Source organism: Paramormyrops kingsleyae, chromosome 18 (genome assembly GCF_048594095.1).
Source record: "Paramormyrops kingsleyae isolate MSU_618 chromosome 18, PKINGS_0.4, whole genome shotgun sequence".
In the NCBI taxonomy this organism is placed as follows: Eukaryota; Metazoa; Chordata; class Actinopteri; order Osteoglossiformes; family Mormyridae; genus Paramormyrops; species Paramormyrops kingsleyae.
Genome location: NC_132814.1, coordinates 17,810,224 through 17,831,276, shown reverse-complemented (window position 1 = coordinate 17,831,276; position 21,053 = coordinate 17,810,224). Strand labels below are relative to the sequence as shown.

The following is a 21,053-nucleotide window of genomic DNA, read 5'->3' as shown; positions in this document are numbered from 1 at the left end:
TTAAGGGGGGGGGGGTGGGGGTGGCTAGGCGGTTTCCACCGGATGCGCGAATCTGAACGCCAAAAGTCCGGTGACGAGCCGTCATTTCTGCCGGGGAGTTGCCAGCATCCAGCGGCTGTTTTGGCGGAAATGACAAGAGTAGGAGAGGGGGCAGCAGCCCAAGGATGAGCGAAGAACAGAGACAGGTGGTGACAGGGAGGAGGATGGCGCTGAATGACAGTGAGAGCAGCTTCCTGTATTGTTTTGAACAGAGAAGCTGCATAGCGGTCCGTAATGCCCGGGCCGCCACCACGGATTTGACAGAGCCAACTTGACAAATAGTCAGTTGTCATTTTTAAGAACCGTCTTCAGGTGTTCCAATCAGCGGCAAAGGGAACGGGACAGGAATGAAGAAAATACAGGTTACTAACACGGCAGGATGATCCCCCTCCGGAGAGTACCTCTCCGTAATGACACTCTGTCTGAATGCCAGGCCCTCCTGGCGAGCGAGGGGACACCCACATGTGGCTGGGCATGGTGAAAAAGATGGCCATCTTTGGGGTGGGGGGGGGGTTTGAAGGGAGAAGCGACACATGACAGCCATGGCACCGCTGTTGGGGGAATAAGGCAGAATGATTCCACCATGAGCACCAAGGAGTCATTTAAAATTGACTGAGGAAAAATGGAAAACTGCCCTGTGATCTGATGAATCAAAATTTCGAATTCTTTTAGGAAATCATGGACGCCGTGGCCTCTGGGCTAAAGAGCAGAGGGACCATCTAACTTATTATCAGTGGATGGTTCAGATACCAGACTGCACATCTGGGAAGGCAACATTCATGCAGAACAATATATACAGGCTTTGGAGCAACATATGCTGCCATCCAGACAAAGTCTTTTTCTGAGAAGTCCTTGTATATTTCAGCAAGACAATCCCAAACCGCATTCTGCCTATATTACAACAGCATGGCTCCGATGAAGCAGAGTCCGGATGCCTGACCGGCCAGCCTGCAATCCAGACCTGTCACCCACTGAAAACGTTTGGCACATCATGAAACGAAAATTATGACAAAGGAGACCCCGAACTGTTGAGCAGTTGAAATCTTATATCAGGCAAGAATGGGACAACATTTCACTTTCAAAACTCCAGCAACTGATCTCCTCAGTTCCCAAACATTTACAGAATGTTGTTAAAAGAAGAGGTGATGCAACACAGTGGTAAACAAGCCCCTGTCCCAACTTTTTTGAAATGTGTTGCTGGGCTCAAATTGAAATTGGGCATAAAACAATAACATTTCTCAGTTTCAACATGTAATATGTTGTATTTATTCTATTTTCAATTAAATATGGGTTTATATGATTAGCAAATCATTGCATTCAGTTTCTTTTTTTTTTACATTTTACAGTGTCCCAACTTGTTTGGAAATGGGGTTGCAGTCCAAGATGAGTTACCCACTGAGGCTTAATAACTGTGAAAATGGCAGTAAGAAAGCGACAAGTGCCAAAATATTCACCGGGAAGAAAGACACGATGAAAAACAAAGTCAAAGTCCATTGGCTGGATCCACAGCGCATTGCCAGTGGGACAGGATAATGGATCGGCAGCGTTGAGGGGAGAAAGCGCTCGTGAGGAAGGGCACCCTTGCAGATGAACCATCTCCGTCCATTTTCTGGAAGGAGGAGGGAAGAGGAGCAGTTTCTGCAACAGGTGCCTGTCAGCTGGACATCGAATGAACACCCAATGAACTCCTCCTGCCCTCCATCCAATTCCTAAAAAACCAAGATGCTTTCTTCCGCTTTCATCTCTGGCAGAAACTTGAACAAGGCTGTGCCGAATGCTTATTACTCCTGCAATTCCCATTGTTCGCTTGACGTCACACCGTTCTAATCTACTGTTAATATAATGGTAATACCGCACAGTTTTCAGTGTGACGTATTGAAAGCTTGCCAAGCCATCATATTAAGTGTTTTTTTTTCCCTTTGGTAATCTCTCTATATATAATTTCTTATCCCGCATGGATTTCCAAGGCCTGTCTAGAATAACCGGCGCACTGTTTGTTCAGGGAACGCCCTTGGGCACACGTTTTAAAAAAGGTGCATTAGGAAGATCTACGACAGGCACGTAAATATGCCACTGATTTGTCTTGTTCACTTAGGGATGATTTCTTCCAAATGGGATGATTCCTTCCTCTCACTTTTCCTGAACAAAGTAAAAATAAAATCAAATCGAACAAAAGCAAATCAAAACAAAAACAAACAAGCAACCTGGGCGACTCCCTGGATCCACAACAGCCTCTGTCCAGCTGAGTCTCCCCCTGGCTAATAGTTGCTTATGCCACGCCCCCACTGCGTTTCATTGGATGCTGTCATAGGTTTGGCCCGGAGAGTCCCCTGGGGATGTGCTGTTTATCCTAAATAACCACAATCAATTCTGATTACTGGGAGAGGCCACATCAAACAAGCCCATCAAGGTTTTTTTTAAGCAGAAGAGGGATAATTACCTGCCGCAAAGGAAGCAGGTGACACAGCCCCCTAAGTATATCACAACAACGAAACGATGGAGTAGGAGATACTCGCCGTGTAACATGGCTCACCAAGTGGCTGTCCGAACGGACGCCATGATAACCGTCCTGCAACATCACAGCAAATAAATAAACTCCTGCCTAATTACTTAATGTGTCTATAATTCACATTCACTGATTTATCTGACACTTTTATCCAAAGCGACTTGCAGTAGAGGAAAAGGTAACAATTTACTTGTGCTCAATGGGATTTGGACCCGCAACCTTCACATAATGAGCACAATGCTTTACTTGTTGAGCTGAAAGAGCTGCGATGTTAGCATGCCTGGGGGGGTTGGCCAGTCAGCGGACCTTGGACCCCCCAAAAGTTTTTTTTTCTTTTTAATCGTGAGTATTTGGTTCCTCTCCTTCGCTGTCTTCCGGCATTCTTTCTCTCCCTCTTCCCCCTTGTCTTTGTTTCACATAACATTTTACATAAACAACGTAGTTACCGGATTGCCGGACAGTCTTGTCAAGTGCCTTGGGGAGACTTGGTTGTGAAAGGCGCTATATAAAAAAATTAACTGAATTCAATTGCACTGGAGGAGATGCTTTTGACGAGAGGTAAATGAACCGATTTCCAGGATCGTCATGGCAATTCCTAGGCAGAGGCCCTGGACATTCAAAATGCCCCCCCCCCCAGGTAATGGCCTAAAAACTCTATGTTGGCTCCACCCCTCAGTGGACCACTTTGCCCAACCCACTCCAACTCCAGCTCCAAAAACACAAAAACCAGGCTATCAAGCTACAGCAAAGGCTACAGCAATAGCTTTGGTGCAGTTATTTATTTCACCTCCCTTTCTCCCACTTCCTGTTACAGTATCCCCCAGAGAAAAGCATGCTGGGATTCCATGGATAACCCCCCCCCATCGATCAAGCTGCAAAGGAACACCGAAATGGTCACGCTTCTGCAGGGAATCGCCGAAACCGGTCAGATCTCTGAAGATCAAGGCAGACCATGAAAAATAAGAGCGCTTCTGATGGTGGCTGGAGGTTTCCAGGATTCCTTTTATTATTTTTATTTTTTTAATCTCACCGTCTCCTGGAAATATAATTGCTCACCCGCGTGAAGAGGTCATAGGTGCTGGTGGGGGGAAAGGTGGCACTTACGCCTGACGTCTTTGAAGTAGATGGTCTGTCTGTTGGGGTTGAGGAGCTGGATGACGGAATCGTCATTGTTCTTGATTCTGCAACTGATGGTTGCGACCTCTCCCTCCACTACGGAGACATTATCCGTCACGAGGTTCTGGCTTTGGACTGAGATCAGAAGACAGAGAAAGATACTCAATTAAAATGTAGGCAGTCTGGGTAATTTAACAAGACACACTTGCGACATGGGGGAGGGATGCTGGGGAAACACCATGGCTGATGAAACTACTGATTCCAGTGTTAATGGTGATGTTGATCGTTAAGAACACATGGGCCATGTTTGTCTCCGTTGCTCCCAGGAAGCAACAAGAACATTCTACGTGATTCTGTACGGTATGAACACCACATGGCTCGTAATCAGTAGTTCCCAAAGTGTGGGGTACGACCCCTTAGGACAGGGGTGGGCAATCTTATCCAGAGAGGGAAGTTCCATATACGGGTTTTCGCTGCAACTCCCTAATTAGATTACTAATTAGAGGACTGATTGGATGAAGAGTCCTCACACCTGGGTTTGAACAGCTGACCTAAAGGTTATCCCAAAAAACTGCATGCACACTGGCCCTTTGTGGATAAGATTGGCCACCCCTGCCTTAAGGGGGCTTACCAAATAAATGGGAGGGAATTTAAATGCATAAAAGAAGGCAACAAGACTTGACCACTGTTCATTCAGGGATCTCCAGACAAAAAGTTTGAGAACCAATAGCATAAACGGAGCAGCACTGGGCCGGTCCACCTCAAATCCAGATCTGCATATGTTACCTGTGACACACTGACATAAAGCAGTCTATTATTTTTAAATGGGGGAGAGGAATCAAATACTTTGCTGGCTAGCGGATCGACAGCTGCGCTAACCCAGCTTAGATCAGCTTGCAAAAAATGGAATAAAAAGACAAAAAAGAACAGAAAGAAAAAGAAAAAAAATAAACCCAAAGCTCACAAGGCAAATCCTCGAGTCTTTTGGGTCTAATCCCAAGATCAAGGTGAAATGTATCACGGCTTCACCCACAAAGGGGGGTAACACCTGTAGCCAGACACAGGAGAAGCCCAGGACATCACTGCAGGTGCATGCTGGGAGAGCGAGCTCAGCTTGGGGGAGGGGGTTAATGGCCACTGCGGTCCCCCCCCCCCCCCCCGGTTTCACAGTGACACACATATACCAGCATGCATTTTTAATCCTGCTTAATTTCCCAGAGTTTCACCAGTATTTTATTTTTAGAAAGGTAATGTCCCAAAGTCGTGCAGCAGCATGTACAGAGCTTAATGTCTACAAACCAGTACATGATGCCTAATAGGAAGGTACATAACAAACAAGTACATACATACTCTTAAATTTATAACCATATAATTATAGGAAACAGCAGCTTACCTTTAAAAAAAACATCAGAATGTGAAAAATACACAATAAACTGATTTTCAGCACAATCAAGGAAATACATTTAATGAAATTATTTCAGTCACTTAATTATTTTGGCACAGTTATTTTACCCCCGATTACGCCCCCCGCTTCTGAGTTACATTCCCCAAAGATATCGCCACTAGGGGGCGGTGTGCTGTTAGAAGCTCTACAGTTACTGGGTGAGCTGAACCCTCCCTCCTGTGATTTAAAACAGCCTGTCAGTAAGAAAGAAAAAAAAACTGGAGGATGGAGTGAATGATGAGAGGAGGGGATGAATGTTTGTTTGCATTACGTGCAGACAGAGACAGACAGATAGACGGACAGGGGGGCACCATAGGAGGATCTGCACAGCCCTGCGTTGGAGATCCAGGCCTGGCCCGCCTGAGTCTTCCTTGGGCTTATCTGCAGACGCCTGCCGACTCTGAACGTGGGTTTTACAGACTGACAGCCGCCAGGACGGGAGCGGCGAACACACCATGGGGCCCAGTACCCGGACCCCACTACCGGGGTCGTCCCTCCACCAAGATCTGCCCCGGGGGCAGGGGGGGCGCTCCCATCCGCGGACCCCAGAGGCCCCATGCATGATGCCGGCCAATGAATAATTAACAGGACAAAAACATATATGAAATGAGAAATTGTTCCAGAAAGTGTCTGGGCTGCTCAGACGATGCAGCCACGCCATCTTGAGAGATGTGTTGGATTACGGCTGGAAACAAACGGCAGTGCCGATTTGGCACAGAAACGTTATATATTAATCCCCAACGTGACCGTCTCGCACGAGGACAACACACAAAACACATTTTTTTTTTTTTTTTTAATACTTTCTCTAACGCCGGCGGTCCGCCACACATCCGCTCGAACGAGCAGCAAATCGGGCCATCACCATGGACAGCGGACTCACCCCCACCCTCCCCCCAACGCCACTCGACTGCTGACAGGTGCTTACCGCGAAGACGAGAGAAAAGGCAGTCCCATTGACCTCCCGCATCTCCGAGCGGGGACCTCATCTCAGCAAATGCACAGCGTGGCCTCACTGCGCCAAAGCTGCCCTGCGGCATCCATTTCCGGACGTCCCTCTCACGGGTGCTCCTTCCATACCAATTATTTCCTTTACATTTTCAGATTTAAAGAATGCTTGTATTTAATTATAACATAACTCAATAAAATATACTGCGCATCACTTGTTATACATTGTAAGAAGCTTAAAAACAAATTAATGGGTCGCTTCCCTACTTAAAGAAGCTGTGAGAATCTATATAATCGTATTGCTTTTTGCTACGTTTCAAAGTTTCACGCTCAAAATGAGGACGTACAAATTGAAGAAGGCCTTCGGGACGGACTATGACTTGCCGCCCTTTCAGAACACGCCGCTAACCCGCGAATGATTCAGTGACAGGCAGCACCGTGGATGGAATGCAGGCAAACCAAGTTCTGGATCTTTCTCTTCCCGGAGTATCAAAAAACCTAAAGGTGGTGAATTCGCAAACCCTGGTGAGCAGGTGAGATTTGTGCTGCATTTCCCAGGGACTACCGCGGTGGCTTCCTACGCCTCACCAGACAAACACCTGAACTCCTCACCGTGCAGGGCCTGCAACCTGCCCCCCTGCCCCCATTTTCCAACTTTTTAGGAAATCTACAGAGACGAAATCCGCTGGATAAATAAATAAAGACTGACGAGCAGCAGAGGACACTGAACGAGGTCTTGCTGAAAGCGAGTGGGGGTCTGGGGTGGGCGGGGGCAGGAGCAAGGCAGGGGCAATGCACTGAAATCAGTGGAACATGCCACAGACGGCAGCCACCTGATTAATGCATCCGAGGGGTTGCAACGGCCAGGCAGGAAAGCAGAGGGCTTGTCGTCGTCTCCGCTCCTTTGGAAATGTCTTTCTGGGTGGGGCGGAATGGCCCCCCCGGCCCCCCCTATGGGGGGAAACAGGCCAATGGACGAGTAGCGGCTCAGAATCACACCGTGGGTGGTCAAGTGACACATGGGCACACAGACGGGGCCGCAGTGGTCTGGGTCACAGGTGTTACCGAATGGGGCAGGAAGTGGAGGGGAGACACGCCTTTAAAGGTGGTTCAAGCAGTTAGTGGTGGCGCTAAAAGTAAGAGTAGCTAAATTAGTCTTGCTGTCTCCCTCCCCTAGACAAGAGCCGTATCAGAGTAGCGGAGCAAAATGACATCAGGGCCCTGGGGTATGGATGGGATGGGAGGGGAGAGGCGGGCTGGGTGGGTGGGAGGGGAATCGGCAAGGACCCCAGGCGGAGGCTTGTCCTTGAGGCTGAAAGAGGAGGAAGGGTCCCTGAACCGCTGAAGCGCTCGGCACGCTGCCATGCGGCCCCCGAGGCCCACGCCGCACTTCCTGCCTCGACGTAAACGATCCTTAATTCGATAATAATCATCCCCGTGACTCATCCATCAACACCGGCTGCCCGGGAACGAAAAGTCAAAATATCGCAGCATACGAGGTTAGTGCAGCAGGCTGGGCCTTAAAGGGGGGGGGGGGGGAATAAACACTCACAGGGCTAAACGCTTGTCACCGACGACGTGACTTTAATCGTTCCGGTACTGCTCTGTGGTTTGTGGGAGAATGGCACTTGAAAAGCCCGCGTATGAGTTCAAAATTCGACAAATGTGGGAATTTAATACATTCCTGGCATCTGTAAGTACCAACCCAGACGTTACTGTAGATGCTATAATATTGACATTAATACACTTGGCAGCTGGATACTTTGCTTACATGCCTCAGCTCTGTCTGGCTATAAACAGAGAATTTGTCTAAGGAGAGCTAGTCTGTTACTGGGACACCATGGCTGGCCTAAAATCCATATTTGAGAGAGGATCTCCATTCACAACACACCTCTATATATATAGGCACCTTCACACAGATTAGAAATGGTAGCTCAATGAAGGCATCGATCCACGTTTAGGTCCGTGTGAAGGGTTCTGTTACAGCTTATTTGATGCTGCAACTGAACCGTGTCCAAACCCATATTAGAGATGGTTTGAGCCACGGTGCTCTCTTCAGGCTCAAAGAGGCTGGACCGGATCTGTGGGTGGGACTTAGTGATGTCACCATATAGCCAGCATGTCAATCAAACAAATGCATCTGACTCCTTCAGTGAAGTTCAGTTAGTTAAGCCATGAAAAAGCAGTCAGTAAACGAACCGAAGCCATGATGATAAGATGGTATCCAAATAGTTAGTACTCTGACGAATATATTGACTAAATGACTAAAAAATGACTAAATCAGCCACCATCATATCTCCTAGGTTTGTGGTTATAATAATAATGCTACAGTCTCCACCCTAGAGATTCGGGGGACTGTCAGTTTGAAATACAGGCACACAGACTCAACACGCGTATACGCATGCGTGTATATTTGGAATACATATACCTATTTGGAACGCCTCCCAAAGGGTTGGAACAATTAGCGACTGTATGGATACCAAGAGAAATCCCATAAGCATAAGTAGGATATGAAGAGGATGTAACAGCACAGATACACAGATATAGGGCAGCTCAGTCTGAGCTTTAAGGGACTCCATCAGCGAGACGTTCTATCCTGACTTCTGAGGATGGCTGTTTATGTATATCTCGGTGAAGATGACCCTGGACAATTAAAGTCTAGCATAGTTTAATGGGGAACTCGCAGCCTTTCATTCAGTCACATAGCAGATGCTTTTAAGCAGTCTCACACCTTTTCTTTAATATGAGTTTAAGTAGGTACTTAAGCAGTCGGGCCCTTTGAGGGACCAGTTTTTCGTTTGAGGGCCACACCTTTAAACACAGCGCTTCATGTAAAGCCAGAAAGATACATCACCAAAAATGGAACTTTATTAACCCAGAAAAAACAAAACACTTGTTCCCTTTTCTTTTTGAGTGCAGCTGTTTAATTAAAGAGTCATAAGAAAAACATTAAAGACCACAAGAAGGGAAATCATTTAAAGATTAAAGTGCGTGTCTGTCCAGGATTGGACTAAAAATACTTGCCGAATAACACGACTGTCATTTACAGTGTCGCTGGAGGCATGGCATTTTATGTCAAACAACACAGATTATGAAAACTTTTAAATCGCCAATAATTGCGGTTTTGGTGGGCCTTCCTGGGCCGGTGCCACCATTCATTTAGCAGACTTTGGGAGAAACATGCCCCTTAAAATTGCAATAAAATAACTTAAGTGCCCAATTACTCTGTATTGTTTCTGTTTGTTCCTGCGGGTGATTGTTGAGAATTGCCTCAATCAAATCATTAGGGCTTTTACCGCCTGAGATGGATTTGAAAAGGACATGATTTCAAAGACATGTCAAAGCTCATCAAATGAGCAAATTAGGAGTGTCTGTCACAAGTTGCCATAAAAACTGAACCCCCAGGCATAGCTTGACAAAGAAGATGGCGTGCAAAGTGGAACAGGAGACAGGTAAGAGAGTAAGGAAGGGCAAGGCCAAATATGGCATGCAAGGTGTGGCCAAGACCAAGAAGTGAACGAGACCTGAAATGGCATGCAAGGCGTGGCCAAGACCAAGAAGTGAACGAGACCTGAAATGGCATGCAAGGCGTGGCCAAGACCAAGAAGTGAACGAGACCTGAAATGGCATGCAAGGTGTGGCCAAGACCAAGAAGTGAACAAGACCTCAAATGGCATGCAAGGTGTGGCCAAGACCAAGAAGTGAACGAGACCTGAAATGGCATGCAAGGTGTGGCCAAGACCAAGAAGTGAACAAGACCTCAAATGGCATGCAAGGTGTGGCCAAGACCAAGAAGTGAACGAGACCTGAAATGGCATGCAAGGTGTGGCCAAGACCAAGAAGTGAACGAGACCTGAAATGGCATGCAAGGCGTGGCCAAGACCAAGAAGTGAACAAGACCTGAAATGGCATGCAAGGCGTGGCCAAGACCAAGAAGTGAACCAGACCTCAAATGGCATGCAAGGTGTGGCCAAGACCAAGAAGTGAACGAGACCTGAAATGGCATGCAAGGTCTGGCCCAGACCAAGAAGTGATCGAGACCTAAAATGGCATGCAAGGTGTGGCCAAGACCAAGAAGTGAACGAGACCTAAAATGGCATGCAAGGTGTGGCCAAGACCAAGAAGTGAACAAGACCTGAAATGGCATGCAAGGTGTGGCCAAGACCAAGAAGTGAACAAGACCTGAAATGGCATGCAAGGTGTGGCCAAGACCAAGAAGTGAGCAAGACCTGAAATGGCATGCAAGGTGTGGCCAAGACCAAGAAGTGAGCAAGACCTGAAATGGCATGCAAGTTATAGCCTAGACCAAGAAGGGAATAAAATCTGAGATGGCATGCAAGGTGGAGTCAATACCAAAGAGTGAATAAGATCTTAGATGACAGGGGAGACAAAGGACTAGGAAGTGAGTTAGCAGAGTAAAGGGCTGAGATGTGATATGTGGACAAAGACCGGAATGTGGGGCAGAGTAGTTAAGACCTAAGATGGTGTGCAAGGTGGGGCAAAAGACCAGATGAGGGGAAGCAGAAGAAAGACCTTATACTGTGAGTTGGGGAAAGACCAGAAAGAGCAAGATCATCAAAGACCTGACATTGTGAGTAGGAAAAACGACCAGAAAGTTAAGCAGAAGGGTATAAACTTGTGATGGCCTGTGAGGTGGGAAGAGAGACCAGAAAGAGAGGCTTGAGACCTGAGGGGAAAGAAAGCTTCGGAAAACCAGTAACAAAAATAGTTCTAACGGAAACCGAGAGATTTTCATACCTGGGATGTTCTGCGCATCTCCTTCACCAGCAAAAGGAAAGGGAAAGGGGAGGGGGGTGAGAGAAGAAAGACAGAGTTAAAAGCATTCACCAGAGAAGAAGAGGAACAGAGGAGAGAGACACAGCTCAGCCAGCCAAGCTGCTAAGACCGACAAAGTGAACAATAGGGGGCTCCACTACCTCCATATTGTCAAATTAATGCCACACCACAGGGAGTCAATGCAATCTGTTGTCGTGGTAAAGAGAACTGCCAAGAGCAGACAAAATGCTAAAATGCCCATCAATCTGCCTTGATCAATGGTACTCAAACTGTGCTCAATGTATGGGCATTTGGGTATGTAGGGTAAGCACCAAAATTCAAACCGTGTCCGAGGTCTTGGGGAGGGGATCCCTGGTATGGCAACGGTAAGAGATGGGGGGGGGGGGGGTTCCAGGACGATTCCATTAAATCACTAATGATTGATTGAATTTGTCCATCTCCATTTAGGTAGGTACACCCATAGCCACGGCTGTACTTCACATGATTACAGAGAAGCTGACAGGACAACAGAGGTGAAAGAGAGGACATGCGGGGCATCAGCATAGTTACAAGAACAAAAAACACATCCTTGCAACTAAATCGCATCGTGCATTTTGATAGTGGAAGTATATTGACGGGGAAAACACCTTAGATAAGCAACAGGGGACCCACAAGACACACATAATTCACCCGATCATTTTAGCTTGCTAGCGTCAAAAGATCCTGAGTGCTACTTAACTAAATTAAGTCAAAGCAATAGCATCAGATTGTGGGATCATTACTCAGTGTCGCCTGGTGAGTGGGCTGCAGATGTTACACGGAGTCTGAGCGCCTACACAGCATCCCAACACCTATATTTACCAGCGAACGGCTGCACGTCTGTAATTACATTTCATCTGGTCATATTACCACAATGCAAAGGATCACTTGCGCGTGAGAATGTGCTACAGGATAATAATGAGGGGACATAAGGAGCAATGAATATAAACTGCCTGATAAACAGCTATTTAGCTTTTTAGCTTGTGCTACATGGTTATCAAGGGGGTCCAGTTATATTCCTAATTTTATTAAGCTTTAGCTTACCTTAACTGCATGCTATTAGCGGCATCCCTATGAGAATGATGTTGGGATGGCTATTGAGCTTTTTAGCTTGTGCTATATGGTTATCTAGGGATCCATTTATATTCCTTTTTAAATTAAGCTTTAGCTTACATTGGCTACATGTTATTAGCCCCTAGGAAAATTATACCTGGATGGCTATTTTGCTTTTTAACTTATGCTACATGGCAGAGCTGGTTCTAGCTGTAGGCAGAGTAGGCATCTGCCTAGGGCCCCTGAATTACCTGCGTTGTGGAGAAAGTGTAATGATTGTCAATTTTCTTGGTAGGGGGGCCACCCACGTAAGCTTTGCCCAGGGCTCCTAAAAAGGTAGAGCGAGCCGTGGTACACGGTTATCTAAGAGTCCAGGCCCATGTTCCTGTTCCTTCTTAAATTAAGCTTTAGCTTATGTTAGCTACATGGTCTTAGCGGTGACGCCATGCTTTCCCCTGGGCATCCCCCTCGCACTGCACTCCGTGCTGACAGAGGTTATGCCGCATCCGTGTGACGGCAGTGCTGCACAAACTCAGGGAGGGGGATTCTCCTAATTTCAAAACAGATCCGAACGGCTGTCCACCAGCTTCTCGTTTCCCGGGCCAAAACACGCGCGCATCTGCTAATTTCCCGCACGTCAGCAGAGCTGTCCACGGCGGCCCGAGCATTCTTCCCCGCTGCAGCTGCTGCTCTAAGCAAGAAACGCGACAGATAACAGGCTGACTTTGGCAGCCATTTCAGCTCTTAAAACTGTTTAAAAGCAGACAATTTCAGGCGGGTATTTTGATCGCTAACCCATTTTTTGCCTTCAAACTGCGGCCAAGTTTCAATCACGGCGACAAAGTAATTATCGAATCTCAGCACTAAGTGCGGCAGTAAGCAGACACCGATAATCTGAGACGGAAAGTTGTTTTTGTTTATATAACATAAAGACGCGCCCCGGAATTAAATCTGCTCACTGTCAAGTGGGAGCTGGACCTCCAGCCATAACTGAAGAGTCATACATATTCATTAAGTGCACCAGATGACCAGACATGGTGATGTTTTCCTTCCAAGAAGCGTAACACAGAACGAAAGCGTGCACTTCTGTGGAAGTAAACAATTAAACATGTTGCATATTAGCAAATTAAGGCACGTGGCACTTCCAGAGCGATAGAAACATTAGCATTCTATCTGCATCCTCTACATACAGTTACCGTTGAAGGATCTTCAATCAGAAGAACTGGGTCATTGTTTTCAGATCCAGAGACTTTTCAGCGTTTTAGCATCTATCTGTCTACCATACAGACGCAGGCCAGTGTTACTTGATCAATCTAACAACACAAGTGACATTTTCCAACAGTGTTTATAATTACATGGAAGTTTTGTCTGTTGTTACAAGACTCATTAAAACACCAAGCTGCAGTTATAATTATACACAGGAAGGGGGGGGTGGTGGCTGTCAAAGCAGTATAGATGTTTAACGGCGACTAAGCGCAGTTTCCAGAGACATCCACTTAACCAGTCAATCAAATCACTCCCAAATGCTTTGTGTTTCTGCTATAATAATACCCCCGTAACCTCTTCAAATATTACACTTTTGAATTTTCATTCAGATACCACTGTCACATTTCATGGAATTTCTGACAAATTACAATAGTATTCAAGTGCAGTCATGAGCAGAATTTAAGCAGAATCAATTGAAGACACTGTTACACTACAAGTGTCTTTCCTAGGTTTAGTCCAGTCACACTATAGAATTTTTTACTGCAAAAGTTTAACCCAGTTTTGCACATTCTTGGTGTATAAACCGCTTAAAGTATATTTCTTCCTCAATATATTGCACATATTATATGTACATTGTATGCATGTTATTGTTCACTGTTCTATCATTTTTACATAATTTTTCTTCATTGTTATATGTTGTTTAAGTCTGCACAGAGGTAAACATCATCCTTGTACTTCTACAAATGATAATAAAGCTTCAGAATCCATGAAGAAAAAACTCCCATTTTCCTCAATATCCAGGAGTCCCACGGTAGTTCAGTGCCCATGAGAGTCCAGAGTAAGCCTAGAAAATCGGACTCATCGAACACAGAACAGGGCTGCCAATGGTAAATAAAGGCAAAGAGGATGTGAACCATTACCAAGCACCATTACCAAGCAGCCCGCAGGCAGCGGGCGGTGGGTACGGCCAGCCCACCCCGGGGGTGACGGCAGTGGTGGGTAAACAGCTCCGAAGGGCAGATTGGCATGCATGAGCTGCTTTAATGAATGCGTGTGATTTGCCTGCGCTTGCATCAGTATGAGGGCACTTTGCATAGAGGCTTGTGGCACCCGAGGGACCCCGGGGGAGCACTGGTCACAAGCACCACAGACGCACATGAGCCGCCAGCAGCCGAGGTGCGAAAATGCTGCCACCATGTCAAAAGGCTCGTGCCGGTGAGCGAACAGCTCCCCCCACTGGCAGGAGAGCGCCGACGGCACACTGGTTTCTCCAAGAGTCCATCTGGGAGCTGAAACCTCGAGGGGTGGGTAAGGCACTGAGAAATCGAGCTACGGCAGCTAGGCTGACTAGCTCGTGCTAACCCTGTCAGGCCAAGCAATCTTGCTAGGCTAGCTAACCTCGCTAGGCTAGCTAGCCCCACTAGGCCCACTAACCCTGCCAGGATAAATAACCCTGATAAGCCAGCCAGATCCGCTAATCCTGCTAGTTCAGCTAGCTTCGCTAACCCTGCTAGGCTGACTAGCCCTGGCAGGCCAACAAAGCCTACTGGGCCAGATAATCCTGCTAGGCCAGCTGGCTGCGCTAACAGCGCTCAGCCAACTAGCCCCACTAGGCCTACTCACCCTGCCAGGCCAACAAGCCCCATCAGGCTGGCTGTCCCTGCTGGACCTGCTAATCTTGCTAACCCTGCTAACTCCACTAGGCTGCCTAGTCCCGCTAAGACCACTACACCTGCTGTAGCTGCCACCGCCTCCCCAGCACCGCCTCCCCTTCTGGGACGCTGATATATCAGGTGCCGTCTATAGGCACACGCTGCTGCTACTGTTGCTGCTTGGGTCAGAGGAACTGCACGGCTCGTTAAAAAGAAATTAATAAAATAAGAATAAGACCAAAAATGTCTTCCTCCTCGGGAACTCCCATTGTGGAGGTGTAACCACATTCCTGTTGTGATTAAATCTGTGCACTCGTGCCTATAGGCAGTCTAAATTAGACATGATATGTGCACAACATTAAAAAAGGATTACCAACACAATGTCTATAAACACTGAGAGGGAGGGGGAGAAGATACAAAAAAAGGAAACCTAGAACGAAAGGTGCCTGATTTCAAGCAAAAGAAGTTAGAACTATATTCGGCAGCAATTATGGGGCCAAACGAGAAGCCCATGGCCGCCGTTCTGCCTCTCCAAACGCAGGTGAGGAGGATAGGCCCATCCATCTATTTCCTGTCGTGGGTAGGTAGGGATGTGACAGAGTTGCGTGCGTCCGGGCGGCGAACGGCAGGATGCACTCCAGAAGGCGAGATCTTGCAGCGGTGTCTGCCCCGACTCTGGGATCTTGTCAGGGCGCACATTAGGCGAGGATTTATCGGTGTCAGCGGCACTGTGATTAGATGCTCTTGACGTCAGCCCATTAGGCGAACCCTGACAGGCAAAATTCAGTCAGGATGCCTCCGGTGATGCGACTCGCCGCTCTGCTTGCTCTCTCCTCACTGCGGTACCTCAAAGACGGGGCATACACTTGTCGGATTACCCCCCTCCTCTCTCCACCCCGACCTCCAACGCTTACCCCAACTGGAATGTTTCTGAACATGTAACACCCTCCTGGGGGGTCACACAACAAAGCCCGAGTGAGTGCCAAAATGCTGGGAGCTGGCAACCTGCTGGCACTCATCGGGTCTGCAGGGGGCAGCCATGCACTCGGAAACTAAAGACAAATTCCTAGCTTTACCCACAACCATAAAATCCTGTTGACAAACCTCCACCCAGGGGCGTGTACAGGGGCGGAGCCACAGTGGCGGAGCCACAGGGGCACAGACCACAGTTGAAAGCAGACTGGCCTTGGGAGTGGCCCCTCCCCTGACACTCACCGATGCAAAACATATCATTGGCGAATGAATTATGGCCCCAACCTTAAAATTTCTTAGCATCGCCCCCAACATTGCTTAAGCCTCTTTCCAAGTTTGGTAGGGATGGCGATGCTGGCCGTGTCAGGCAGGAGAACATTCATCTGGATGTATTCCGTACGTGGCCTAGGACCTTCAGAGGGTCATGGTGAGCTGCCTAGACCATCTTCCACTCACCCTCATGGCCATGGAGTGAGGCCACTTCCAAGAAAGGCATAAAGAAAGAATACTTTAATAGCAATATTTCACAAGCATACAGGCATAATGGCAGGTTCAATTACACTTTACATTTCCATATAAGACACAAGGCCATGTACCAATGTGTGTCACCCCCCCCCAGTGGCACGCTAACAATAACTGGAAGGGGGGTGGTGGTCAATCTGGCATGATGCACAATGGAAGAATTTTGGAAAACAAAAACGCGTTTTACAAAGCACTAGTGAGCCCGGCCATCTGGAGCAATTAAAACACGAAATGTTTCCTTATGCAGCGAGGAAGGATTTCGCCACATTAATCAACGTCACTTTATTTTTCACTGTAATAATGGAACATAAATTGCACGTAACTCACTTTCTGTTTTTCGTTTGTCCAAACAGTTTCATAGATTTCACTCTCCCCAAATGCAATATCGCATGATTTCACCAAAAAGAATTTCATGATGCTTTAAATCAACAACGGGACAGGTGTTACACTGGTGTGAATTAACAGAAGATGCTAGTCTACCTTTGTTTTCTGAACAGTCTAACAACCGAGGAAAAAGCTCCTGCTATCTCGAGTCGTCCTGCTCTCAAATAATAAAAAGCACAGAAAAAGACTATATTCCTTACACCTTCATTATCAAAGTAAACAAGCAGTGCACTGGCAATGATCGACTCAGATCTCAGGGGATGGACGCAACACAAAACCTCACTCTTTTCCCCCCTATTGTATGTTGAGCCTGAAAAAAATCGTTATCTTTGCGTTAACGTCACCCTGTTTGCTTTTCACTCTACCTGCTTCCTAGTTTTTTTTTCACGCTTTTTCCTCCCCTTTTCCCTTCAAGCTGCTGAACAACTTCGGCGGTGGGAGAAAGAACGTCCAAAATAAAGGGTTGACTTCTGCAAGGCTGTACGAATGATGCAAGGAACAGGTGGCAATCTGAATTCATTAATCACAGCAGCACAGAACAAACCAGATACGCTGTTCATCCAACCTCATCTAAACAAACAAAATGAAAAAGAATCCCTACTATGTCCTGCGAGGCATAAATATTTATACTGTTTACTATACACAGCCTATACAACATACCCTAAATGAACAAGAAACAATTATATCCAAAATAAGCAGAACAAATACTGTAGTTCAACAACCTTAGAGGCTGCTGGAATCACTGTAATGATGATGAGTGAAAGAAAAGGAAGATTGCGATGATTTTGTATAGGGAACAGCACTTCAAAAGGCCACCTTCGTCTCTTAGATGAGGGAAAATGAAGATGATGTAGAGAGCTGTGTGAGGGCTTGTGGGGGTTCTTGATGGAATTTAAGTGCCCCAGAAAAGTCACGCACTGTACATACAATCTGTACTAAACAATACAGTATTTATTCCAACATTGCCTGCACTGACATGCACTTTTTCTACACTTATCATCCACCCATGCACATTGTATATATCAACTGAACAGTATGTGATTATTATCTTGTCTTGTCTTTCCTGTGTATGTATCTACTATATATGAGAGTCACTGAAGCCCGGAGACAAATTCCCCGTGTGTGTGTGTGTGAACATACCTGGCTGAATAAAACTGATGCTGATGAGGGAACGTGAGGTTGCCCAGTGCCTGCAGGTTTGACTGCAGTCTGTTGGCAGTTTATTGGTCAGTCTACATCCCTATCCCACCGACGGCCTATGTGTAGTGACCCAAAGAATGAGCTGGCCTGCACGGGATGCCAAGCTGAGCTTTCTGCACAGGCTGGTACAGCACACTCTCCATGACAGGGCGAGGACATCCAAGGAGACCACAGACATAGAGCCGTCGCTCCTTTGGATCAAGAGGAGTCAGCGGAGGAGGTCTGGGCATCTCAGAAGGATGCCACCTGGCTGGCTCGCAAGGGATCTGTTCCTGGCGAGTCCCACCAGGCAGAGGCCCTGGGGCAGACTATCTCCCCCCAGCTGGCTGGGGAACGTCTGGGAATCTCCCAGAACACGGAAGAGCCTGGAATGGCCTGACCTGCAGCCACCGTAGCCCACAGCAGGAGTGACATGAATCGATATGCATCCATCCATCTTCCATACCACCATATTATATATTATACATACACACATTCCGACAAAGTAAGGGATATGATATACATAATAAAGAAACAGAAAAAAAAATAAAAAATTCCAATAAATCATTAATATTAAAAACCACAGTGTTGCTCTTGCAGGCAATAAGAGTCTTGAGATGCCTCTGGACAATGCCAGAACAGACTGCTCGCTCGGTAAATGCCAACAAAGCTGACTGCTTCAGTTCACCGACTGAAATTTCAAAGCGTTTTCTTTTCCATAAACTACAAAAAAAAAAGAGCCACCCCCTTCCCTTGTTTTTGGCCGGGATCGGGGCGTTATCGCCCGTTGCACAGGCGTGTGGCTGCACTTGCGTATGCCGCGCATGGATCCACTGACAGCGGGACCAAGAGGATCGGAGCGGGAGGTGCTGGCAGGGACTCGGACCGGAGCGTGCGTGTGACCCCGCTGTGCTTTCATTTAATTAAAAGGTTAGGAGGAGAGATTCACATTTTATCTCAAAGGGAGCTTGATGGAAAGGCCAGAGCGCACAGGGTGGACCCACAGCACAGAGATTGGCTTCCCCGGTTATAATTTCCAACACAGCATGGAATCAAACTGTTTAACCCTTCTGCACCTGGCTGGTCACGCTGCTCTGTGACGGCAACAAACAAAAGCCGCAGTCCTTCTTCACCTGCCATGCTGCCGTACAAAGGTAAAACACTCAAACTGCGTATTTCAGCAAAACTGAGTTACGGTCAAAATCAGGGTTCAGTTTAATCTGATAAAATATGTTAGTTCAGCTATGCTCGGTTTTGAGTAAGTATACTATCATTTACTAATAAACAGGTGTACAGTCAAAAACTCTGAAGCGCTTTTCCTCAGTTTCAATATCAACGTAGTTACTATGTTTCACCTTTGTGGGGCAGCATACCTCTTCTGCTGATTGTCTAACACCCCCCCCCCCCCCCACCCATCTCCTCCGCACATAAACACGACGATGTAAAGAATACAGATGACGAGGACGCATGCACAAAAACACGGGACATGCGGGAAAAGGGCTGCAAAACCACTCCTGCGATTAAAGAGAAATCCCGTCTCCAATTGACTCGCAGGTCACCGCTGGAAAGCGACATGAATTTTGCATGAAGTCTATGGATTTCCGGTAATTGATAGCTAACGGCTATCAAGAGGTAGGTGTCTCGGATCACGAGAGTCGAATCATTGAAATTTTCAATTCATAGGCTTATTTTCTGGATCGTTAAACAATGAGTGTTTCTTCGCATAAATTACCAAAAAACCCACCAACGAATCCAAATTCTATTACTGCATGTAATACTCAATACTAGTATAATACTAAAGAAATGACGATCAACATTCATCATCACTTCTGTATATATGAAATATATACAGAAGTATACACAATACACACAATAATATTCAAGGGCACCAGGTTAAGCTAATCATACTGTCATATCGATACAAATTAATAATTACGCAGGAGCTCAATGCATGTATAGCACCTAAACCATCACACAGAGGGAACTGTTTACAGAGGAATAAATAGCCAGATCAATGAAGGCACTTAGGGAACTTGACCATGTCCAGTGAAATCGGTGAACCGAAACCCATTTCATCTGGTGCCGCAATCAAGGCAAACTCCCTAAAACCGCCACGTTATCCGAAATCGGAAGGCAACACTAACTCTCATGATGTACCCAGGCTATAGCACCATTTATAATCTCCCTTCCCTCCCAAACCTGCTGGGGCTGGTTTTTAGAAAATCCTCCACTGGAATATTTATCAAAGGCTGGTCTACTGTTAAATATCCGTGTCGGGCTTACAGATAGGCCGGGGGGCCGAGACTCCGTCCTTTGTGGAACAAGATCAGCGTCACACCGAACACCTAAGGGAAGTACGGCCATACTAATGGAGAAACTGAAAGACACGCCATATTAGAGAAAAAAAAAAAATCAACTGTCATTAAAGACTCAGAACCTTCTAGAATCAGAAGCAGAATTCACCAGGGAAACTCTCAGGATATTTTCTTGGCAGTATTGGTGCCTAGATTCACAAACAGCATATAAAATAAATTAAGAAAAAATTTTTAAAAGAAAAAGAAATAGAATACATGTCAGTATAAAAAGTAAATAAAACAAAATAGATGTAAGTATAAGCAATACTTCAAATGTACAGATTACAGTCAGCAAATCGATATTTAGAAAATGAGAAATGTGTAGAAGTTTAGCTAGATGCACAAGCTTAAGCCTAAAACCAGGTTCCCAAATAAATATTGTTATACATTAAGTATACATGTTTATGTGCAAAAGAGCATATCAGCAGCACAATATATGAGGAGTCAAACTAATGTATAAAAAGCGAGTGGGAAGAATGCCAGAGATGGAAAATCACTTTGCAGGCAAGAGTTCAGAAATTTTTTTAATTGGTATTGGTTCCCATGAACAATTAGGTCACGACTGGAGCTCTTGGTAGGATACCAAACCACCACAGACGTGTTTGTGACTGACACACATTATGCAAGTGACACTTCTGTTTTCACGCTAAGACACCGAATGCCATGCTCAAACTGAAGTCAACAGTTTAATCTAAAAAGTTTGGTCAAGATTGCCAAGGTTTACTCACCAGAAATCCCATCCAAGATACTCCTACAAATACCCCCAGCTGCCCCTAATTAATTTGGATAACAACAAACCATGGGAAGCAGTTGGGATTTTTGCATCCAGCATCTCCAATAAAATACGGAAAAACCACTTCTAAGCA

At 46.3% G+C, this 21,053-nt stretch overlaps 1 protein-coding gene across 5 annotated transcripts in view; it reads right to left on the bottom strand.

Moving 5' to 3' along the window:
- Positions 1 to 21,053, bottom strand: part of cadm1a (cell adhesion molecule 1a) — a 225,607-nt gene that overhangs the window by 48,554 nt on the left and 156,000 nt on the right. For 4 of the 5 annotated variants that reach the window (XM_023813576.2, XM_023813572.2, XM_023813575.2 and 1 more), the window contains exons 2-3: positions 10,809 to 10,829; positions 3,650 to 3,796 (exon numbers count right to left, since the gene is read on the bottom strand). In XM_023813576.2, coding sequence (XP_023669344.1) covers positions 3,650 to 3,796; positions 10,809 to 10,829 — 168 coding nt within the window. The remainder of the gene's footprint in view (positions 1 to 3,649; positions 3,797 to 10,808; positions 10,830 to 21,053) is intronic. The other variant, XM_023813573.2, reaches the window with a different exon arrangement.